Source organism: Batrachochytrium dendrobatidis, assembly GCF_000203795.2.
Source record: "Batrachochytrium dendrobatidis JAM81 unplaced genomic scaffold BATDEscaffold_1, whole genome shotgun sequence".
Taxonomy (NCBI): domain Eukaryota; kingdom Fungi; phylum Chytridiomycota; class Chytridiomycetes; order Rhizophydiales; genus Batrachochytrium; species Batrachochytrium dendrobatidis.
In genome coordinates this window covers 1,768,242-1,792,066 of record NW_006281099.1, presented here as the reverse complement: position 1 = coordinate 1,792,066, position 23,825 = coordinate 1,768,242, and the positions used below count along the sequence as shown (strand labels likewise).

The window sequence follows — 23,825 nt, the reverse complement described above, 5'->3', positions numbered from 1 at the left end:
TATTTGATAGACTGCTAGTCTCATGAATAGCTTTCACCAACATTACTAGAAAGCACTGTGTCCTGAACTCTTTAGTTTATCGGTTTCCTGGTGGTTGGCATGAAAACAGGTTGCATTCCTAGATGTGCAGTCCTTGTTTTTTTAAACTAGAGCGCGAACGTATCTGTGATATTTTAAGATACAGCAAAGATGAGTTTGAAAACATCAGAACAATTAAACCAAAATCTGAGGTGCAATGCACGAGTCTGGTTTCAAGCCTATGGTCGTACAACGCATGGTTATGCCAAAAGAAAGGGAATGATCAGCTTAAGCTATAATTTGATTTTGTTAGCATCATATGATGAGCGTTGTGTTTATTGAGGAATTGGGTGTCGATTGAAATAGTCAATTTGTAATAGGGAAGCACAGCGAATGTGCAACTATTGTATATTCCAAAACAAAGGACAGATACAAGTGTTTCATTTTACGTGAATACGGCTGTAAATAGCGGGTATAGTTGAGCATCAAGTGCTTGTTGACTTGTGCTATGTGAAACAGATTCTAGTAATCGCATATTTGATATCTGTTAGGAAAGATGGTTGCAAAAAAGAGAGATGGTGACTCTGGTACTAGGATTAAAGCAGACCAAGTTTATCTAGCCAAATATCAGGTGAAGCAATGTGCTCTGATTTATCAAGACTCCGCCATTAGGGTTGACATTATTTCATGTGGTGGTAAGAGCACACTTCAGCGATATATGCGATAGATGATAAGCAATAATCCAGTAGAAATATCCCAATACTCATAACGTATGCTTTCCTCGGATCAAATAACATTCAATTGAGCCGCCAATGATGATTTTTAAAGATATAAATATACTGGAATGTCTTGTATGCGAGGTAGCGAATAGAGTTTATTATAATGGCAATAGCAGACTATTTTCCATCCAAAACACCCGCCAAAGAGTCGCACCAAGCAGTCAATACAGCTGCACACAAGTCTGAAAATAGCCAATGCGCGACGGAAGCAACGATCAGTGTGGCTTTGCCCACGTTATCGGCACACTCTCAAGCTGCAGAATTTGTTTCAGTTGACAATATAATACATATTGTTACAGAAAATAGTAATCCTGACCCACGACTGCAACAACCGTCCAAGAATATATCTCTTTTGGAGGAGAGTATGACAAACGAAGGCCTTTTGGACAATATACTCGATGCAACACCAGGCGATACAGCCATATCTACACAGTCCATTTTAAACCATGCATTCGATACACTTGCTCTGAGCGATACTGACCTGTCTTTGGGTGCATCAATCCCGTTTAATACTGACATGAATAGAAGCCATGTTTCTGACTGCAAGTCTATAGAGTCAATCGTGCCGCAGAGCGACTCGATAGACCAGGAATCAGATTTGATATGCCCGCTAATCCATAGCCACTCCAAGCCAGCATCAGGTCGTTCATCGCCATTCTCGTCGCTTCCAACGGTGTTGCGCTCGGTATGTGTTGAATTGAATGCATTGAGCTGATCTTAAGGCTTGTACTGACTTTAATGTTACTCTTGTGTGTGAAATTAGGCAGCAAGCAGTATGACCAAGAGTAGTCGAAGTAGCTCAACAGATAGCGGCCATGTTAGTAGTACTAGAAGTTCCTCTGTCAGCCAGAACTCGCTTCCTAACAGCATTGCCAACGGCATTCATGGCATCAAGAACATTCTCTCTCGTGTTCATAGTAACTTTACAAACCATGAAGCTTCAGAGTCTAATCTAATCGATGTAGCTACACAGGATAGGTCAATCTCAATTACCGATTTTCCACTCGAGGATAGCGAAAAAGTATTCCAAAGTGCCTTGGAATTCAAGTCGAAACCCATACTAAGTAATAGATTCAGCTTTGAATCTCGGATATCAGAAGTTTGGGAACCAAACAGTAATCCCAAAGTTGGTTCCAAAAGCGATTCTTTACTTCCAGAGCTATGCTCTCCGTCCCAATCTAAAGATGCGATATTTAGCAGCAGTACTACCGTTGAAGCTGAGCACAATCTTTCAGAATCTCGATTGCAGAGTGTCGGCTTAACTCATTCTCCGCCTGAGTCTACTCCAGTATTTGTTTCAACTCCAGCTCTAACGGATACTGAACATATAGCCAAATCTCAAAAGGCTCAATTGGCAGTCAATACTTCAACTGCTGATATGGATACTTCTGCTTCGAGTGCTTCTAGCGATCTTTCAGTACCTCCAGTACCTCCAAAAACAGACAACTATTCTGTAGCATTATCCACTTCACAAGAAACTTGCTCCCCAGTGCCAACAACATCCATGGCAAAGACAATTCAGATTGACAATGGCACAACGCGAGCATCATCAATGCAGTTAAATGAGCAGCAGTTGCACCAGTATTCTGGCGCTACATGGGCAACTCCACCTGTGAATTCAAGCTACTTTCAGCCATATCCTCCTATGCCTTTAAAGAATGAGTATTTTCCAGCATATCCAATGTTTCCACAGCACATGCCTTTACAACCATCTGCTCAGATAGGACCGACTATAAGCGAACCACGTTTTCCTCAATCTGGCTCGGTAATGCATTCTGCTCATACATTTCAACAGATGCCATGGCAAACGGGACCCTATGCATCACAACTGCACCCTCCCATTATCCCATCTCCACCAATAGTCTCTCCAATCCAGAATTTCACCCATCAGTTTATTCCTCAACAGCATCAAAATATTACTATGGATCGTCCTACTATTGACACTGAACACATGGCATTGGGTGTTGTGAGATCCTCATCGCCAGTAATCTCTCCTAGGTGTCATTCGTTGCCTGAAAACAAGGTTCGTAAGAGTAAGCCCAGCAACTCACAATCATCACTCTCTCTAGTATCTACAGCACCATCTTTATCTAAACAAGCCTCGGCCAATTTTATCTCGCCAATAGTCGCGCAGAATTCATCTACACATCAGTCGCAATATCCTCAACCTTTGGCCTATCCTCAGGAACAGTGGCAGATGCAACAGCAACAAATGCTGGATTATCAACAGTACCAGCATATGCAATACATGCACTATTTGCAATATCAACAGAATCTTCAACGTCAGTTGTCCGAACAGAGTGCAGGTTCTGATTATTTGGCAAATACTGCGTCGCCCCTTCTGCAGCCATCGCCCCAACCACCGATGCGTCAATATCATCAACAGTTTAAATACACGCCGTCCAATTCACCACAAAATAATCCATTTCCGCAGCAAATTAACCAATCAGCTGTCTATGTGGATAAACTACCAATAACCGCTCCATCGCTTGGTTCTATTAATGACCACTGTGATGGTCGTAATGCTGACGAGTCTTACATTCCTCCTATCCCTGAGAAAACACAGCCAATTCAACCCGTAATCATGCCGTCAGAAATAGAATCTACACATGTGCCATTGCAGAACCCCATTTCAGCAGCTTCTGTTCACGATTCAGTTGTTTTTAATACTCCACAATCATCACCATCTTACTCCACTGTTGAAAGTACTGATTCTGTCACAGCTCAAGACAAACAACCCATATACCCATCTACAAATTGTATATCCAGCCTCACACCTGCGACAGATTTAACCCAATCACCAGAATCGGTTTTAAAACCTACCGATATGTCCATACTTTCTTCTACTCTGCTTTCTATTCCGAATTTTAAACTAAATCTGGTTGGCAGTTCGTTAAGTACTTCTGCCATTTCCAATGAGCAGTTTGAAATGAGTAAAGATCAGCCCCTTCAACGAAGAGTATCTTTGTCCAAACAGGAGTTGATCATTAAACCGGCTCCCATACTACTGGCTACCCCCGAGTCTACTTTGAACCATCATGTGTCTCGTGCACACACCATTGCTCGACGTGCATCGTTAGATGAAAGCACACTAAAGCGAACAGATTGCAAGCCTATCTCACCACATCCACAAGCAGATTCAGAATATGGCACAGACACTGAAAATAGTGAAAATGGTACAGCTTTTTCATCTAGTGCATCGATTGGGAAAGTATATCGTCCACAATTTGCAACCATACTTCGTCCAAATTCGAACACGACTTCACAATCTGATCTAGCAACGTTTAACGATACCACCCTTGATGAAGCTGCTGTTTTGGAATATAGAGAGCAACTCAAGACTTCATCTGATCCGCGATTGCAGTTTGATTTTGCTCAATTACTGGTGGAAAAAGGAGAGCCGTACTTGGACGAAGGGTTTCTATACCTGAAAAAGGCATCTGCAGCTGGTCTTTCCGAGGCTCAATGCTACCTTGCCCAAGCTTTTTATGATGATGGCCAGCTGGAAGCCGCATATTCTCAGTGGCTGACTGCTGCAAAGAAAATGTATCCTCCTGCTTGCTATCAAGTTGCAAGATGTTCTGAGCAAGGCCGTGGTACTAAAAAAAACTACCGATTTTCGTTGCAAATGTACACCAAGGCAGCAACAATTGGACACCGTCCATCCATGCATCGACTAGGTGTTGCTGAGATGCGAGGAGAGCTGGGTCTTAAACCAGATATTCGTAATGCCGTGAGATGGTTTAAGCGCGGAGCAGCAGGGGCAGATAAAGATACTCCACATTGCTTGTTTGAGCTTTGCGAGATTTTTGAAAAAGGTGCTTTACCCCATATTATGCCTGATATTTATTATGCTCGGTCTGTTCTTATCGAAGCAAGCCATCTGGGATTTCCTCCTGCGCAATATAAGCTTGGGTACTGCTTTGAGTATGGCCGATTGGGGTGTGCTACCAATGCTGCCGAGAGTATCCACCTGTATAGTGCTGCTGCCGCGACAGGGTATAGCGAGGCTCTATTTTCTCTTGCCGGATGGTACATGACGGGTGCAGAAGGGGTTTTAGTCAAAAATGAGCGACGAGCATTTGAATTGGCTTCTGGAGCTGCGGCTCAAAACTTACCGCGCGCACAATATACAATAGGACACTTTTTTGAGCAAGGAATCGGTATTACTGCCAATCTTGAACAAGCAATTATATTCTATAATAAGGCAGCTGCTAACGGAGAAGAAAGAGCTATAAAACGATTGTCAGAGCTTGCGCCTGCAAAACATACTGCTCCTGCTCCGAATGGAAAACGGCGTGGACTAAGAATAGGATTTTTTGGACGCAAGTAAAAGTTGACTATTATTCAGATATAATATAATTTTTGGCATTCGACACAACACGAGTTTTTTAAAGTTTAGTTTACAAATGAGTTGGAAAGAGTATACACGCTTGGCTAAGCCTTGCTGTTAGATAGCCCACTTCAAAGATTAGTTTAGCTTATACCACCACGAATGGATTTTGTGTAGTTTGAATTGAAATGATATTTGTCAGTTTTTGGTTAGACTGGACGAATACAACACTCCAGCAATATCCGTTAGCTCACACGTGATATTTTAGAGTATAGTAAAATCGCTATTAACAAATGGATTTTAACTCGAGATTTTAAAAAATGCCGATGCCAACACTGCTACCAAGGTCAGTTTTCGTGTCGTACACCTATGAAAATAACACTGCTCCATCCCGACTTTATCTTCATAGCTTATATCTGCACAGAATGCAGATCTTTAATCCTATCATCCCGGATACATATTCTGTATTCACTAGCCAATCTATAATGTACATTTATATTTTCAATTTCTTCAATTTATAGTCATGTATTTGGCCTAAATCAAGATGTACGCAACAACATCTGCTATCTGGATGAGATGTCGGTAGTATATCCCGTAGGACATCAAATTGCAATTTACAACACTGAGCAAAAAACACAGCGGTTTATTTCCATTCATCTCGATGACGAAACGATGAATACACTGGCAGTTTGTCATTCAAATTCATTGGTTGCAGTTGGGACAAAAGTCGCGCAGAGTGCTAAGGGATCAGTCGACATGGAGAAATCTTCGTCTGTGTTGGTATATGATCTTCACAGTGGACGACGTAAAAAAATATTTACTACTGGCGATGCTCCAATTACAAAAGTAATTTCCGAGTTTTTTTATTGAAAACTGATTATATCAGCTGAAATAATTTTGTTGATTATGCTTTTACTTTTCACACTGAAAACTGCCATGTATAGGAAATTGTTTCAATTGCTTTTATCAACGATGGCAAATTTTTGATTGCTCAAGGCATAGCTCCTGACTGGTATATCAGATAAATGCAGTACTTTTAACCTGCTTAGTGCCAAACAGTTTTTGAACATTTTTATTTACTGTTGGATTAAATAGGTGCTTGTATATGTGGTCTTTGGAAAAAGGAAAGTTGGTAACATGGGTAAGAGCAACAGCAAGTGCCACTTCAGATGTAAGCCAGATTTCATGTCATGGCTATGATCAGCTCAATACCCAAGTGTCCGTTACCGGAAATAATACGTTTCGCGTCTTTCGAATTGTAGACGGAGCATTTAAACTATCGTATCAAAACAAAATCGACAAGGTTTGTTCATGTCGTGTATTTAGATAAAAAGTACATTTTGAAATGATATGTTTGTAGCTTTGACTTACTGATAAAGCTTGATTTATGACTATTAGAATATTCTATGCCATGCTTGGGTCAATGATAGCAGAATCGTTGCTGGTACAAATGATTCCAAAATCCTCATTTTTGACGCTGGTGAACTTATTTTGGAAATATCGTATTTTATTCCACAAGCTCCTAAATATAATCAAGATTTGACAATTCAAGAGCCATGCAACATTATTCCAACAGTCAACACACTTACTGTTTTTTCCACAGGCCTGTTGGCAGGATTGAGTACCGGTGTCGGTGTGATGTTTGAAAAAACAGATGATTTGTACTTTTACAAGAAAACCAACGAGTTCTTGCTTGAGGAAACCGAGTTTGCATGTGTTTCGTTAAGTCCGCATGAAGACTTTGTTGTGGTCTCATTAAAGAATAGCCAGATTTATACTGTTTCTTTGGAGGCTGATTCCAAGGTATATACTTTAATCAGATTAGTGCAATGTGTATAGCCTAAAAATGCAATGGTTTATCAAGAGTAGATAGGATGCTAATCAGTCTACAATTATTAATCACCAGCATGGGGACAGTGTCAAGTTTGATCGTCTTTCACAATCATTCCATACCGGTCCAATCATTGGAATGGATGTTGGTGTCAGTAAACCACTTTTGGTGACAAGTGGTGTGGACAAATCTGTTCGTGTATGGAACTATATTGATAATAGCATTGAAGTTGTAAAGTATTTTGACGAAATAGCCCAATGGTAAGCCAAGTCATAAATGCGCTCTGCCCATAACGACTGTCAAAATACCTAACAGTTTATCTAGTATTGCAATGCATCCAAATGGATTATATTTGCTAGCCGGATTTTCCAACACTATCAAGCTTATGGCAATTCTCATTGATGATATTCGTCCATTTTGGGATTCAAATATTCGAGGCTGCAAAGAGGTAGTTTTTTAATATATTGTGGGGGGTTTCAAATTTTTGTTACTAATCTACGCTACTGTAACATATTAGTGTCGATTCAGTAATGGTGGCCAGGTTAGACTATAAAATGGTTTTGCACTAATACCACAGCAGACTCGTTTGAACATATATCATCAAGTTTGACTAACAGTAGAATATTTAGTATTTTGCAGCTGCATCAAATAGTTCTGTCATGATCTATCATACCTGGTCATTTGAAATTATTGGGTATTTGAAATCAACTACTGGGAAAATACAGTCCATTAGATGGTCCAGTGATGACAGCAAAATTTTGATGACAACCGTTGACGGATCTGTATGCCAGTGGAGCACATCTACTTTTAAAGTGGACAGCAAGATTATTTCTAATGATAAAGCTGTTTTATCAAGTGTAATGACACACGATGCTAAAATCATTTATTTAGCTTTAAATGACGGCACTATTCAGGTAGATGGCGATGAATTTATGTTTAATACTGAAATATCTAGATTTGATCGTAATTATCAATACATACAATCAAATTTGGTGTTTAGGAGATTGTGAATGGAACATTTACACGTGAATTTCCTACTAAAGTTGGAGTTTCTGAATGTGAGTCCATTTGGTTTGAAATACAAATGATGGGCGTGTTTTTGAATACCATTAAACAGTTGAATTTTAATGGAATTTAAAGTACTCATTTCTAGGTCGGGACAGCTTATGTTTGCAGCTACCTTGCGCGGTAGTATCCGTACAATCAAATTCCCGTTTAGTTCAGATCCATCTCTTTCCGAGCCAGATGCACTAGAATTTAATTTTCATTCTCAGCAAATTACTCACCTTTGTACTTCATTTGATGATCAATACTTGTTTTCATGCAGTGAAGATGGGTGTGTTTGGATTTATCGAATTGATGAAAGGGATGGACAGCTGGTTAGACGGGACAAAGAATGGACATACAGCGATGAGGTGATTGATTACTTGTACCAGGAAATTCATATCTAATAGACTTGAAATTTATATATAGATACTGATTTTCTTGCATTTAGATTTTGGTGACCAAATCTGATCAACGCGAAAACTATCGAACAATGAATGAGCTCAAACAGCGAGTTGATGTAAGACATACTTTACATTGATGCGTTGGTGAAAGCAGCTGTTAATCCAACCATAATGATTGTTTTTTAAATTAAAAATTTATAGGAGCTAAAGGCAAAAAGCGATGCACAGTTACGAATTAAAGACAGCTCATATAGTATGAAAATCAAAGAGTTGATTGATAAATATAGCACCGAAGTCAATATTTTAAAAGAGGTATATTTTGTTTTATATAATTTTAAAATCACTTTTGGATATACTATTGTTTGTTTTTGGTTGATGTACGCTAATGAATTGTGATCATTTAGGCTACGGCAGTTTTCCAAAAAGAAAGCGACAAAAGCGAACAAGCCCGATTGTTGGAGATTCAAAAAACCAAAATGAACCACAAAGCTGAAGTAGCTGTAAGTAAAAATCAGAGTTCTATGTATATCTTGTACACGATAGCTGTATTTATAGTAAACGGAATGTGAGTAGGAGATGGTAGAATTGTTTGAAATCAAAATGCAGTCAGAGGCCGAAAAGTATGTTGATTTACAAAAACGAATGGAGAAACTGCAAAACCAATGGAAAAGTCAAATGCAAGACATTGAAACTGTGCACAGTCAAAGAATGGCGGAAGCAGCCTCCTACTATCAAAAAAAACTACAGGAAAAGCAAGATGTAGTTCAACAGGTATGATACCCAGCATACTATAATGCATTTAGTACTGACCCATGATCAATATAACAAATTCTTTGGTATACAATACATTAAATCACAGGCAAAGGAAGAGTTTGCACAACATAAGCACAAATTTGAAACTAGACTTAATGAAATTGAAGCCGATGTTGACAGAGAATCGTTGGAAATATCATTCGATTTTGAATCACGTCTTAAAGAGGAAAGAGAATCTTTATCCATCATTAGTGCAGAAAACTTTAGCATGAAGTCAAAGTTTGATGGCCTTACTCGTCAAATTGAAGAGCATAAACGCGAATTTGCCAAGAGTGTTACCGAAGAAAAAAAGCTGTATACCATCATTCGATCGTTTGAAGACGACGTTGTCGGTGTCAGAAAAGAGGTTAGATACAAGTGTAAAGTTTAATCTTGGATTCCAGCATTCCAAATTGTTATTGTGATTTAATCATCTACCTTTTATTGGCTATACAATGCAGATGCAAGAACGTGATGATACAATCTTTGACAAAGAAAAACGCATATATGATTTGAAGAAAAAAAATCAAGAGCTTGAAAAGTTTAAATTTGTGCTTGATTATAAAATTGTAGAACTCCGAAAGCAAGTAGAGCCTCGCGAAAAAGACATTATTCAGCTATCTGACCAAATTACTGTAGGTTATGCATACTTGTTTATGATTTTTGTTCAATACCTAAACTCCATTTGATTTGCTGCAGGAAATGATGGAAGAAATTCGCGAGTATAGTCAAACTCATGATAGATTTTCCACAGAGTATCAAGATTTGCTCATGAAGCATCATGCTGTTCAGCGTGACCAATCGGTAGAGAAATGGCGAAGCATGCAGGTTAAAAAAATTATCAAATGTTTTGAGCGAGATTTATCCAATGTTCATGGCAATTTACCTGATATGAACAAAGCAAAGGTATATTTTCGATTCTTCAAATTGCATGAAACACTATCGTTTAATTACAGATTTACAAGTTTGAAGCATGTATGTTTTATAATTTATTTACTAAACCTGTATTTTGATAGAAAAAACTTATTGCACTGTTTCAAAAATACCGAAATACATCGATTGATCCACCCGAAAATCCATCCTCTGATTTGTTTCCAAAGCTAACAGACACAGAACTACTACTCTTGCTAAATCGGTTTGACCACCCCAAATCAGCAAATTCCCAACATTCACATTATATAATTGCACTCCCCAATGAGGAGGAATGCAACGCTGCACGCTCACGAGAGTATATGGAAAAAACAGCTACCATACTCAAAGAAAAACTCGCTAAAAGCGAAGCAAAGCGTGTAGATTGTACCAAAAAAATGCTTTTGGAAAACATTTCTTTGACCAGGTGAAATATGTCTTGCATTGTACATTTTTGAGCGTGTGGTATAACTTTATGAATGTTTAAAAATCAAATTTTGTTTGCCCAATGGTTAATGAGTTTTGTAATGTAAATTTTCTAGTGAGCTGAATTCACTCCGAATGACAATTCAGATGCGAAAAGAAAGATTAAACAACTTGACAGAAGCACGTAAACAAGAAAAGTCTTTTAAGCAGTTTATTGAGCAGGAGTTGAAGACGCATAGTATTCGTGAACTTACAGACCCATGTGTGTAAATACTCAATGCTCCAGTATTTTATATCCAAGTACTCTTGCTAACTATCCATAATTTTTAACTTGAATTTTAAAAGCTATGCATAAAGTTCTGCAGCACAAGACAACAATTCCTTTGGCTCCTGTGCTTTCATCTATTCATTCCAGATTAAACTAAATATATAGCGCGTCGCGTTGACAAATCTGAGTTGTATGTTCCAAACAATAGATTGTAGACCACAGATTTTTAATCAATTATATATAACAATAAAAACCTAATATATAAAGATCTATTATTCCTTTTTCTTACCAAAAAGTTATTCTTACTTTGTGTACTGCTTTTTCAGAAAAATATACATTATATTTTTGGTAAAATCATGTCGACTATTAAACGTCAGCAGGAAATTACTCAGCTTACACCAGGACGTAACCTCTCGCAAAAAGCAGCTGCATCTCAGCCTTCTACTCCTCGTACAAATCCTAATGAGGAGCCATTGTTGCCTAATTGGAGCATCCAGCCCGACCAAAACATTGTTCAAAAAAAAGCATACCTTGTAGACAGCGTAACTGCAGGTCAATTGGACACAGGCTCTAACCAGTCACAGCTGGAGGTTAAAAAACGAACTACCCTGGATACTAAAGAATCGGCAGCAGGTCAAGAAATTCCAGCTGACGCGACGTCAAGTAACCCACATGAAGGTATCGATATGACTGATGCCATGGGAAAGCCTAGAATGAGTAGTGGAGGTGGTTGTCCAGTCATGCGCATGTCGTCTGGTCAAACTCGCGAGGGAGACTTTTCATATGGCAACCAAGTCTCTAGATCCGTTGCTGACCAGTTTCGAAACGAATTTAACGAGAAGAACAGGTCATTGTATGATAGCCTGCGCAACGAGTGCGAGCGTATCGAGGCAAATTATTTAGAAGCTGAGCGCGAAGTAGAAAAGACCGACGACATTGCGTTTTTGATGAGTCGCCATGAAACTGAAGTCTCAAACCTTATAAATGCACAGGTTTGTCATTAGGTTTACTATTATATCCACCACTCTGCTTTGGAGCATCTAAATTCAGGCCACTTTATCTGCTTGTACAGCTCAATTCTATTTTCTACAAATGTTATCTTGCATCGAGAAAATATCTTTAACCCATGCGTTTTTTGCGCTTTGTATTTCCGTTCCCTTTCAGTTTACACCAATATCTTTATTTGTTTTGTTTAATGCGATTTAATATCGCATATTATGCAAGGTTACACAATTCACTATTCCTTATCAAGCAAAAAGACTAGATTTATTGGCATTTTATTCACATCTTTTTAAAATAATAATGCCGTAATTTTGGCTTGTTATGCATTTTAAAATACTAGAATGCAGAAATGAAACAAAGAAACGAAAATTTTGAAAAAATGATGGCTGCTCGAAAAGACCGAAAGCAGAGCAAACGTATCCAGCGTGCTACGATCCGCCAAACTAAATGCCGTGACATGACCATACTTCGACAAGAGGCTGCGTCTCAGGCTGCTCTTTCTGTTCGTAAGGCTCTTTCTGAAAGACGCGAAGCGTTTGAATTGCTGGTTGCCCACATGGAGACCACCCACGAGAAACAGCGCAAACAGCAATCGGCTACACAGGAACGCAAGATTTCATATGAAAGAATGCTTAATGATTTAGAAACCAAACATCTACAGGTTTGTTTTTGTATATTGGCTATACTTGTGGATCATTGTAGCTTTTTGTTATAAAATCGGTTGTTGAATAATATCCATTGAAATTTAAAACAATTTTTGGTCTTGTTTCTCGCTGGTAGGAAGAAGTTAGGAATACCTTGATCAAAAAGTTTCAAGTTCGCCAATCTCATCAAATGTATATATATTAATTATTACCATTTACTGTATTTTGCTAATTTTTGTAAACTTTAAACTAACTCCAACCCTGAATTCTATTATGCAGGGCTCTCAATAAGCGAATCAATGATCAGCTTCGAGAACTACAGCAAGTCGAACTTCGTCTTGCCAAGGAACGTTTTGAACTTGATGTCGCATGCTTTGAAGAAAGTATTAATTTAAAAAATTCTCACACAGATCGACTTGCAGAGCTTGCTGAAGCACAGCTCACCGAAATGTATGGTGAAAAAGAACGTCTTGTTTTTAAACGCGAAACCGACAAGGTCAACATCTTGACTCTACAACATGCCAGTGAAGGGAAGCGTATTCATCATGCAAATCGCATTTCTATTCGTCAAATGCGCCTCAACCATGAGCAAATGTAAGCGGTCACTATTTTGTCAACTAATGTACCTGAAATATTGGACATTTCATTATATTATGTATGCGCTTTTTATAAACCCCGCAATTTTGTATTGAATACAGTTTGGCTGGTAGAAAGGGCCGTAAGTTGGATGGATCCCCTGGTGGCGTTGGTCCAATTATCATTTCCAGCAACGTTGGAAGCAAGAAAATGTCTCGCTCTGGATCCAATTCTTCGATTGATGCGTCTGGCTGTGATATGGCAAGTTTTGCTTCTGGAGGATCTCCTGGTCGCACAAATCTTGCACTCAACTCTGCAGTCGCCTTTGGAAGAAACAGTGGATTCAGCAATCAAAACTGTGAAGACGAAGATGAGGAGGGTCCTGTTGGTGAAGCTCGTAAAATGCTTTTACAGAGCATTACTACACTTCAGCTTAAGCAGCGCGATGAGAAGAATGCACTTCTCAATTTGCTCAAGCAGGAAATGAACGACTGCACTCTTTCAATAGATGCGCGTGTGACTGAGTTGGACGAGCAGCATCAATTGGAGCTTGACAAACTGCGTTCTGATCATTCTGCAGAGGTTGACCAGATGATCTCCATTCAAGAAAAAGAAATACAGATGGAACAGTCCGTTCACGATGCTGAGATGAAAATGCTTGTTGAACGACGCATTCTTAACAGTGTGCTTGAAACCGTTGTTGATGGCATCATTAACATTACTCCTACTGGTGTCATTCGTCGTTTCAATGCGGCTGCTGAGAAAATGTTTGGGTACTCCTCCATGGAGGTTATTGGAAAAAATATAAAAATCCTAATGCCGCACAGATATTCTAGAGATCATGACCAATATCTTGTCAACTACCTTACCACCGGTATCAAAAAGGTGATTGGCAGTGGTCGCCACGTTCATGGTTTGAAAAAAAATGGTACCGAGTTCCATTTACAATTGTCCATCTCCGAAGTCAAGGAGAATGATCAACATCTTTTCACAGGAATTGCTCGGGATTTGACAGAAGAGATCCGTTTGCAAGAATTATCTCGTGCCAAGGATTTACAAAAGAAAGATGAACTTGAAGCTCTTGTCACCCAGCTTGACATTTCACGAAAAAAAGCAGATGGCCTTCTTAGTCAAATGCTTCCTCCCAGTGTTTCACACCAACTTCTCGAAGGAAAAACTGTTGAACCACAGTCATTTGAATCTGCTACTATTTTTTTTCTTGATGTTGTTGGATTTACAACTCTTTGTTCTGGAGTTTCTCCTATTGAAACGGTGTCCTTGCTCAACGCGATATACAATACTTTTGACGAGGTGATTGAGCAGTACGATGCATACAAGGTTGAAACTATTGGAGACTCGTACATGATTGTATCTGGTGTTCCTACCGCAAATGGCACTCGCCACGCCGCTGAAATTGCATCTTTGGCTCTACATATTCTTTCCAAAGTGCATACTTTCAAATTTGATCGTAACCCCGAGCTAAAACTTCGTGTTCGAATTGGTATAAACACTGGCCCAGTAGTTGCTGGTGTCGTTGGTTCAAAAATGCCTCGCTACTGTCTTTTTGGAGATACCGTCAATACCGCATCGCGCATGGAGTCCAGTGGACAGCCAATGAAGATTCAAATAAGTGAAAGTACTTACAGGGCTTTAACTGCTGTGGGTGGGTATCGAATTACTCCTCGTGGCGAGCAGGATATCAAGGTAAGCATCATATTTTTATTACTCATCGACAATTGTAAATCTTATTTCTTAAATTTATTGTACTAGGGCAAGGGCAGAATGAGTACATATTTCCTGACTGGAAAAAACGACTTTCCCTTTGAACTCCCACCTCAGTAGCTAAAATAACTACAGCAGATAATGCCATGCATCAATAACTGTTGGCTAATATGGACAAATTTAGCGTAAAAAAGACTATTTTTATGATGGTGGTTTGATGTTTAGCGACAATAAACCTGTCTTGATTGTCTTCGTATTAGCCATCATTTGATAGTTTATAGTTTAAAATACTAATGACCAGAGTGTATTATTTCAAGTATATATTGTTATGATATGTTTAGCTTGGCATTTTTTATTTCAAAGCAATGCAATGCAGTTGATTATCCCAAATGTATATGTTGCGAGCCAGCTGCAGGAATTTAAATCATGTTTAAACTTCTGCACGCCAAGATGGAATAGATCGACGCGGGATTGTGTTTACTGTAAACTTTGACAAGATCTTTTGGTCCAAAGCAGGTGCTGTGTTTGCAGCAATGCGGTTGGTATGTGCCATGGTCGGTTTTAAAAGTCGATTTGGATCTTTTTCAACAAAAACGTGATACTATTCAAATGGTTGTTAGTCCAATTAGCATTAGCATTATAAATTATTTGAATGAAAATCAAGCTTATTAAACAGCTTGACGTACTTTGGTTTGATCAATTTGGCGCTGCCTTTCTTGAGCAATATCCATTTTTTGCTTTTGTAAACGCAGCTTATTTTGAATTATTTCGTTATTTTTTTGTATAAACCTTGCTTGGATTTGCCTAGAATCTGATTTTAAATTCTCACAGTCTTTGGCTGTCAATTGAGTCATGCACTGTTTCCATTCGGCCTCCTGTTCTTTTATTTTAGCACGCCTTTCTTTATATTCATTGAGCAACCTTTTTGCTTTTAGTTGCTCTGATTGGCGTTTAGCATTCATTTTCTGCTGAATTTGCCTTTGTTTTGTTTCTTTGAGCATATCTTGCTGTTTCTGACGATTTTCTCGCTCAGTCTAGTTTCAAATAAGCGTTCAAGATCGAAAAATGAGTAAAAATATAATCTGAATCATGTAAAAGATTCAAGTCTAATACTGCTTTAGCCAAGTAGCAGCCCTACCTTCCATTGCTTTATCTGCTCCTTTCTCCACTCTTTTTCTTGGATATTTTCGACTGGTGTGCTTTGTACAGTATTTTTTTGAGTTTCTTTTTCTTCAAATGTAGCTTTAACAGCGTCAATCGACATCTACGTTATTTCGTAAAAACAGCTGATTGTCAGCATCTAAAATTAAAAACTTGTTATGTTTCAGCATGCTGCATTAAAATACCTGTTTTTGATGCTTCCAGTTGGCGATTGCCTGTTTTTGAGCTTCAGCATGTCGTAAGTACTCGCTAAGCCAAAGCTCGTGATCTTGGACATCTTGCTCACAAACTCCAGGAATATATTGAACGCAATGCTGTAAAAATTTAGGGCCTGCATCCTGCCATGCAAATAGGTTTGATGTGTATTTAATACGGTATGGTGATTATTGGATAAGTGCAACCAATTGGATCGTACACGAGATTGATCTCGTTGAAAATAATATAACCACTTACACCAAACTTGAGTCTATACTTTAAAAATGCTGCATGATTCTGACTGTCCCATCCTCCATAGTGTCCTCCCCATTGTGCTAGAAATTTCTAACGGGATGGATTAGAATAAGAGTTAAAATAGCAGTTTATCAACTTTTAAACATACCTGGAATCTAATCACTTCTGGAAGCAGCCCTGACACATGCGTACCATTTCTTCTGTTTGAAATTGAATCAGGATTAACTTGTTCGAAAAATACACCATGCACCTTTGCAGGTATATTTTCAAGCTGCATTTCCCAGTTTTGAATTCGTTCCTCCATTGATTTCAATTCTTGCTTGACTAATCTTTCTTCGTTGACAAGCTTTCCATAACTAATTTTATCAAGTTTAATCATCTCTAAAACACAAAATGACATGATTGACTAATAATAGTCTGACAACATCAGATTGATAGTGATCTTTAATACACTTGAATGTTTACGCACCTGGATCTACTTTGAATTTTAAATGATTGAATATCTGATTCAATTGACTCCACTGTCTGCTTCAGCGTATCTATGTCTATAATACCATCTATTAGACACAATATATCCAGTATTTTCATAAACTGGACAGGCTGAATAAGATCAAAACTCACAAGCACAATCGTTCTTTGGATTTTTTTTCATATCCACAAGTGCGTTTACTCTATGTCTAATATGAGATATAGTATCATGCATATTTTTACCTAGTATAAACCCATTGTTATAAAATCATGAGCAGTTGGTATACTTTCATTTGGTATACAAAAAATTGATTATCAATTAAGCATAATTGCTTACATTCGGATTTAATATCATTTTCCACGCTTATATTTTGAATTTGATTGTATTTGGTTGGATAGGCTTGAACTGCTTCATGAAAGTTGGCTTTTGACTGAATCGATATTAATTCGCGCTCGATACTTGCAATTCTAATATCAAGTTCAACCATCAAGTTTAAACATATTCAATATATAACACACAACTTTTCAAATGTAAATGGTAGTTGTACCACTTACTTTGACTTTTGCCGAATCCACGTTTCCATAAACTCTTTTTTGTCCCTGCTGTTCACTTTTCTAGCTGGTAGGGACTTGTTGTTATTAGGATATTGTTGAACTGAGGCGCTGTCCTGTAACTGTAGAGCGGTTGTTTTATTGGAATGACTTTGTGGTTGTTGATAAATATACTGGATGTTGGAATCAAAGGTTGTATCTATATCTTTTGTTTCTTCTGTTACTACTTCCGCATCATCTTGCTGCAGCTCCGATTCAAACGAGTCATTATCGTATATGCAGTCATCCACATCAAATGATTCACCAATATTCAAGTCTGTTTCCAGATACAGGTCAGGTAAATTGTACTCGCAAGATAACATGGCTCACTATAAACTATTTTGATGAAAATATTTTTGCATCAACCGTGTTTTTACAGCCGTATTCACGCATAATGGAACACTGAATAAGCTAGCATACATGATAAACTGCCACTCATGTTTGATTCGTGCTAATTTTACCTGGAAATATTATGTTCAGATCATTATTTATATAGCTTTTGGTTTAGCATTCAAAACATGTCCTTTTACATATGGATTTCTACTTTCATGTCAAAACTTTATACAGTATATTGTCATCAAACCAACGTATCAAATTATTGATTGATGGCTTGATAACCCTGTAGTCATCAGCACTTGGACAACAAGACGTTGTGAGCGCGTTTGTGGACCTTTACCAAGTGCAAATGTCTCGACCAGTCATGTCAATGATCTTGACAATAGTATTGTGCACAAGCCCAACACTTGTGAGTGACAGACATGTTGACAGCATGACATACGTCCAGGCTTTTATTGGCAATATCCAAACAAATTCAATATCTGGATTGCAGTCGATGAGTCTGGTATCAAACTTGGCGATCGTACAATGTATGACTATACAGCAACAAAGTACACGGTCTACACACATCCGATCAATACTATGATTTGATTATATGTATCATATGATGATCGGTGTGTCTAAAACTGATCAAGTGGGCTGTGAATGTCATGGTACTGCAAGACTTTCTAAACAATGACATGCAACATTTCCAAACGCACACATTATTTTGAACAACATTCCATTGCACAAAGCAACTGTATGATTGGACATGGTATACCAACCGGTCAACAAATGCCACAAGGATTGAAACCACACTATAGCTGCATATTTTGATTATTGGACTTTGCAAAAAATAACTCGAGTATAATAAAGAATGTGGTGGTTTGTTGGACAGATAGTAGTAGAAAAGCAAACAAATATTTGACGAGTGTTTATTGCAGAGCAAAGTAGTCAATTCAAGATAAATACATAAAATGATCCATTTTACGTGAATACGACTTTAAAAATAGTAGAATAAATGTGATGCCAAAGTTTATTCTGATGAATAGAATAGTAATGTTTTAAATGTATTGCAAATGATAAGTAATGCTAGTTGATGATTTGAAAAAGTTGATAGCTTTAAACTGCCGGAGTAGCGGGAGAATATCCATATCCGTCATTATCGCCATGTCCATATCCATCATTATCACCATGTCCATATCCATCATTGTCGCCATGTCCATCATCATCATCATCGCCATCATTATCATTGTCGCCATGTCCATCATTGTCTTGATCTCCGTTTTCGCGTCGGCCTCGGTGGCAGCGACGACGGCCAAACCACCAGTTTCTGTCATAATCAGAGGTACTCCAGCAGTACCATCCAGATTGATCAACTCCCGTAATGCAGGCATTACAATCCCTAAAAGCATACACAAGAAATCCAAATGTGATTTCAATTACCAAAATGAAAGACCGAATATTTCGACATTATTACAAAAACAGTTGCTCGTATAATTTTAAAAGACAATCGAATCGTAATAAATGGCTTACTGAGAAATCTTGGAAATGCAACTGCCATGAATGGAGCCACCAATGTCGTGAATGTAGTCGCAGTATTTTTTGCGTTCAATGTGATAGTTGTTGCAGTCATCATGGCTGGAACAAGACTTGCCATTGCACGAGTAGGAAAGGACAGTGGAAAAAGTAGGAGAAATCAAAACGGCTAGAGTAAAGTAAGCAAATAACATTTTTAAAACTGTATCAAGATATTTAAGTATATGAATATCAAAAAATGATTATAAAATAGCAGATCTGTGATGAATGTAGATTGAGTGAGATGTGGTGTGTTTTTATAGACAATTTGAATACCCAGAGGCTGTGTCGTTGATTTATGCAAATTCAATCAACTTTTACTTGGATTGTGATGATCTGCCTGAATGTACTCGTGGATTGCATGACAGTCAACCTATTTGGCTTGAATAGTGGCTGTGTGTACCGAGTTTTCTATAATTCTCGCTTATTTTGTAGACTATGGCCGCTGGCTGCAAACCGTTAATTCAGCTGGCTTGCCAGAATTTACGCTTCGTGGCTGTGGCCAATTGATTTTCATATGTTGAGCAGTAATTTGTGTATAGCCTGCATTGATTAGCCGCACTCTAGCGCTGCTAGATATTGAGCAATGAGCACAGCATATGCAGTTGCCAAGTGCCTCATGCTAGCAATTGATAATTAATCATTTACTATATTTCATCAATGGATGGTATCTAGCGAATGCCTTGGTCATGGAATAATTGAAATGAATCAACAAATCAGTGGAATTTGTGGTAGCCCTGTATAATGGCCAAACAAATATGCTACAACTGCTACAAGCCTTGTTCCACCTTTTGTTTTGACTCAACAATCAACTTTTCAACTTTCCATTCCTAAATATATTACTTACGCGATGGGTTTGGCTTCAAAACATCATTCTGGTCCTCGGCCTGATCCACACCCTGAAATACCTGCTGTAAGCTACACTGTTAGATAAATCTTGGGAACCATTGTCAAATTGGCTGTATTGACTATATACCGTTTATAAAATCTAACATGTATACATGCGATTTATTTGAACGTGATGCTACCTGAAATATGAATACATCAAATATACAGGCAGGAAGCGTTATTCACGTTGATCATTCCAACTCGAGCAAGCTATGTCTAGACTGGGGAAATCACACAACAGTAAATATATTGTTTTTTGATGGATTGTAATCATTGTATGCATCAGTTGACAAGCTTGGATGCAGTTCTAATTTACCAGTCTTGCCAAGAATCGAAAATTGTTGAATTCAATATTGATATTTGTTAATTCTAATCATAGTCATGCTTTATATTGGATAATAGTATACTAAACGGTCGTTGCTAGATCCAATGCAGCACATTCCAGGACAGGTTTCGCCAAACGTTTCTGCAGTTTCAGAAAAGGCTCGCAGTCTTACCCACGGAGTAATATGCGATAGGACTCATAATGTACGTTTCGCGTTTCGTAGCAATGAGTTTTACCAACAAAACTATATTTAAATTGTTGGCACTTCTTTTGAATTGCTACAACATCATATGCATACTGTTGACTAATTGTCTTTTAATCTTATATCTATAGGCTGGTGAAGTGCTATTTCCGCCATGTCAGCATCCTCTGATCGCTGTAAGTTGAATTAAAGCATATACAACCATATGCTGATTGGTTTGATCCAGGAGTTGATAAGCCCACCAATAAATTGTTTACCTACTGAACTGTATTGAACAATTTAGGAGCAAGATGCATTGATGGAGGCAAACTATCATCGTAAAGAGCATCAAACATTAGGTCCGTTATTACCAAAAACTATGGCTCATTAAAATGTTTCCACGCTTATACATCATGGATTGTATAGTTTAAAAGTACAGGTTTATAGTTAAATGCTCATTGGTTATTTGATCAATATTACTTTAGGAAAATCTGCTCCTCTGATAACACCACTTCCCGATTTCACCGACGATGCATCGTTTAAATTTGGAAAGGTGTCTAAAAAGGAAGTAACGGTGGCAGAAATTATGTATCCACCACCTCTTGATTCAGATCTTGATGACTCTCTAGAAGCACAAGAAAAACGTCGCAATCATCATCGTCAATACCTTATAAGTCACGGTTCGTATGCACCAGGTGAGCGTCGGATGCACTATGGGCTAGAATGGACTACCCCTAACCATGACATAAAGGGTGCCAAACAACGGTTCGACAATGACGGGAGTCGAGTACAAGACGCCATGTATTGGGAAGATGTTCGATTGCAAGAAATTAAAAGTAAACTTGTCAGCTCTCGTTTAGCCGAATTTCGTGAGCGTCATCAACCACAAATTGGGTGTGTTCACGATCCCATCAAGAGCACAATGGAGCATTTACCAAAAGACTATACTTTTGGTATAACTTTTCCAGTAGATGAATTCAGTGTGAGAGAGTTACTTGGAAATTCAGAGCATACTGTTGAGTCTGCAGGAATGAAGAACAAAACTAGACTTCCACCGGCTGGATTACCTACAAATCGGCATGACAATCTTGCCCAACCACGACATATTATCCCCAAGATCATGCCAAATGAAGATCAATCTATAGTGCTCAAGATCACTGAAGATGTGCCTGGTGGAAGAAAACTAGAAAACAGTGGCAAGCAGCAGTTTGATGTTTGCCATACATTTGGAATTCCGACTGTTCGTGATCCATGTGGACATGTGCGAACCAGTAAGCTTGCTGATTCCATCAACTATGGTGATGAGCTGGGAGCCAAAGGTTTGATGTATCCCACCCCACGCAATGTCTATGGAATTGACCAGCTGCGTGAATTTGAACAATACATCTGCCAGCTACGATCTCAATCGAATGCAACTGCCAGCTAAATTAAGCTATAAAAAGGTGATATTGGCAAGGTATTTTATCCATAAAACTGCCCAGTCAAATCTAACTAGTATCTTTAAAGTAATTTGCTTGTAATATTTCTAAACAGATTAAATAAAACTGGATCCTAATTATAGTGATTGTGGCATTTGTTTTTATTTATTTCAGAGCTTGTCAAGGTGGTAAATGGTGAGTTGAAAACATCAATCAATGAATAAGTAGATATAACAAAGAACCATTACTCGAGTGAACAAAAACTATTTCTGAACATTGTTCGAGTCCTTGCATTGAAGCAAAAGTTCGTCCAGGTATTTTCTAGCTGCAGTTGCTTCTAAAGTTCGCTGATGAATAGCCTCTTCAATCATCTTGACAGATACAGCCAAAGGAGCAGCAATAACTCTTGTAAACTCGTTATCATAGACAGTAGAGAGTCGACTCTTGAGTGTTTTTTGCGATTCGCTGATATCTCGCAAAAAGCGACGCTGAGTAGCCAACCATTTTAGATTCATCCATCCAAATCCGAGACCAGAAACCAACACCCAGCTGGGAATACACACAGCTAATGGCACGCCTAAATGGGTTGCAAGCAGCGCACTCACGGCAACAAGAAATTGAACACTAAACTGTCGCTGAACAATCTTTTGTGCTTGTTTTTGAACTAGATCACAATGAGAGCTTTCATCAAATGCTGCAACTTCATTCCGAAGCAAAAACTTGTCGATTTCAACACTGCTGCTATCGATCCCAGCGACATCATTGGATAATGGAATATAGCGCTTAACAATACTCAGCAATTGCAAGATATTTTCCTGTAATGCCGCAGTGATGGGATGCTTTGCCAGCACATGCGTGGAAAGAGTCATAGGTTGTAACCTATCCACCAGATTATGGTTAAGTTGATAAAGAGCCTCGTTAGCTTTACCAGTAGCATACGTCATTTGGAATTCTGCGCGAATAAACGAATGCTCTCTCATGCGAGAAAAAAGATCCTCAGATATAAAATCACTACGCCAAAACAGCTTCCAAAATGGCATTTTTGAAAAGTAGAGTTTGAAGGCATCGGTTAATGAGATAATGCTGGATTGGACAACACCAAGATCAGATTGGCGAAACTCGCGGACAAGGCGCTGCTCGTGTTTAACAATATGCTTTGCAGCCGCAGCAATCTCTTCGTGGGCATCCTGCAAATGCAACATAGACACTGTATGATGATTGGAAAGATGTTGAAGAGCAGACCAGGCCAAAAACAAAGATGTATTGTTTTTGGCTTTATCAATGCTCTTGACAAGTTTAAAAATAGTGGATTTGATTGTACTATCAGAGAAATCAACAAGCTTTCCATCGGACATTGTCAGATTGTGAATAGGCAAAGATTTCAAATCAGATTGAAGCATATCAGCTGCTAGTTTGGCTTCCAAATTAGCAGCAGCACTCTTCAAATGACTCGAATCAGTTTCAGTAATTGCAACAACAAATACATTCGATTTTCCTTTTGCCAAAAAATTCTTAACAACCATCTCGTCAATGACTCCGGTTAATTCACGACTCGAATGGGTAACAAGAAGAATAGCATCACTTTTTAGTAAAGTGTCTTGAACAGCATCGGATTGTAATCTTGTAACCTCGAGGCCGGATATCAACGACACCTCAACACCAGTTTCATTCAGCCATGACGACTGTGATCGAATGTTTACAG

General features: G+C 38.4%; 6 protein-coding genes across 6 annotated transcripts; 3 read left to right on the top strand and 3 right to left on the bottom strand.

The window, feature by feature from the left end:
* Positions 1 to 4,182: 4,182 nt before the first annotated feature.
* On the top strand, positions 4,183 to 5,046 carry BATDEDRAFT_2739 (uncharacterized protein; the record flags this gene model as incomplete). The annotated part of the gene is made up of 1 exon (XM_006674829.1): positions 4,183 to 5,046. A coding segment is annotated over one exon (864 nt), but the record flags the coding sequence as incomplete, so codon positions are not given.
* Positions 5,047 to 11,160: 6,114 nt separating this feature from the next.
* Positions 11,161 to 14,980, top strand: BATDEDRAFT_84768 (uncharacterized protein; the record flags this gene model as incomplete). Its single annotated transcript, XM_006676256.1, has 6 exons — positions 11,161 to 11,796; positions 12,147 to 12,467; positions 12,587 to 12,642; positions 12,730 to 13,044; positions 13,149 to 14,730; positions 14,797 to 14,980. The coding sequence occupies 6 exons, from the start codon at positions 11,161 to 11,163 to the stop codon at positions 14,866 to 14,868; spliced, it is 2,982 nt and encodes a 993-aa protein (XP_006676319.1). The 3' UTR covers positions 14,869 to 14,980.
* Positions 14,981 to 15,178: 198 nt separating this feature from the next.
* BATDEDRAFT_85816 (uncharacterized protein) lies at positions 15,179 to 17,741 on the bottom strand (the record flags this gene model as incomplete). The annotated part of the gene is made up of 10 exons (XM_006675960.1): positions 15,179 to 15,349; positions 15,435 to 15,782; positions 15,887 to 16,012; positions 16,095 to 16,247; positions 16,363 to 16,449; positions 16,508 to 16,715; positions 16,829 to 16,904; positions 16,981 to 17,070; positions 17,165 to 17,295; positions 17,383 to 17,741. The coding sequence occupies 10 exons, from the start codon at positions 17,739 to 17,741 to the stop codon at positions 15,179 to 15,181; spliced, it is 1,749 nt and encodes a 582-aa protein (XP_006676023.1).
* A 1,114-nt stretch (positions 17,742 to 18,855) lies between these two features.
* BATDEDRAFT_85815 (uncharacterized protein) lies at positions 18,856 to 19,466 on the bottom strand (the record flags this gene model as incomplete). The annotated part of the gene is made up of 2 exons (XM_006675959.1): positions 18,856 to 19,138; positions 19,270 to 19,466. 2 exons carry the CDS (start codon positions 19,464 to 19,466, stop codon positions 18,856 to 18,858), a joined length of 480 nt encoding a protein of 159 aa, XP_006676022.1.
* A 695-nt stretch (positions 19,467 to 20,161) lies between these two features.
* BATDEDRAFT_21731 (uncharacterized protein) lies at positions 20,162 to 22,131 on the top strand (the record flags this gene model as incomplete). Its single annotated transcript, XM_006675302.1, has 6 exons — positions 20,162 to 20,224; positions 20,368 to 20,439; positions 20,602 to 20,727; positions 20,858 to 20,902; positions 21,010 to 21,064; positions 21,191 to 22,131. The coding sequence occupies 6 exons, from the start codon at positions 20,162 to 20,164 to the stop codon at positions 22,129 to 22,131; spliced, it is 1,302 nt and encodes a 433-aa protein (XP_006675365.1).
* A 136-nt stretch (positions 22,132 to 22,267) lies between these two features.
* BATDEDRAFT_36428 (uncharacterized protein) lies at positions 22,268 to 23,005 on the bottom strand. Its single transcript, XM_006675801.1, has one exon. It carries the CDS (start codon positions 22,990 to 22,992, stop codon positions 22,387 to 22,389), a length of 606 nt encoding a protein of 201 aa, XP_006675864.1. The 5' UTR covers positions 22,993 to 23,005; the 3' UTR covers positions 22,268 to 22,386.
* Between the last annotated feature and the right edge of the window lie 820 nt (positions 23,006 to 23,825).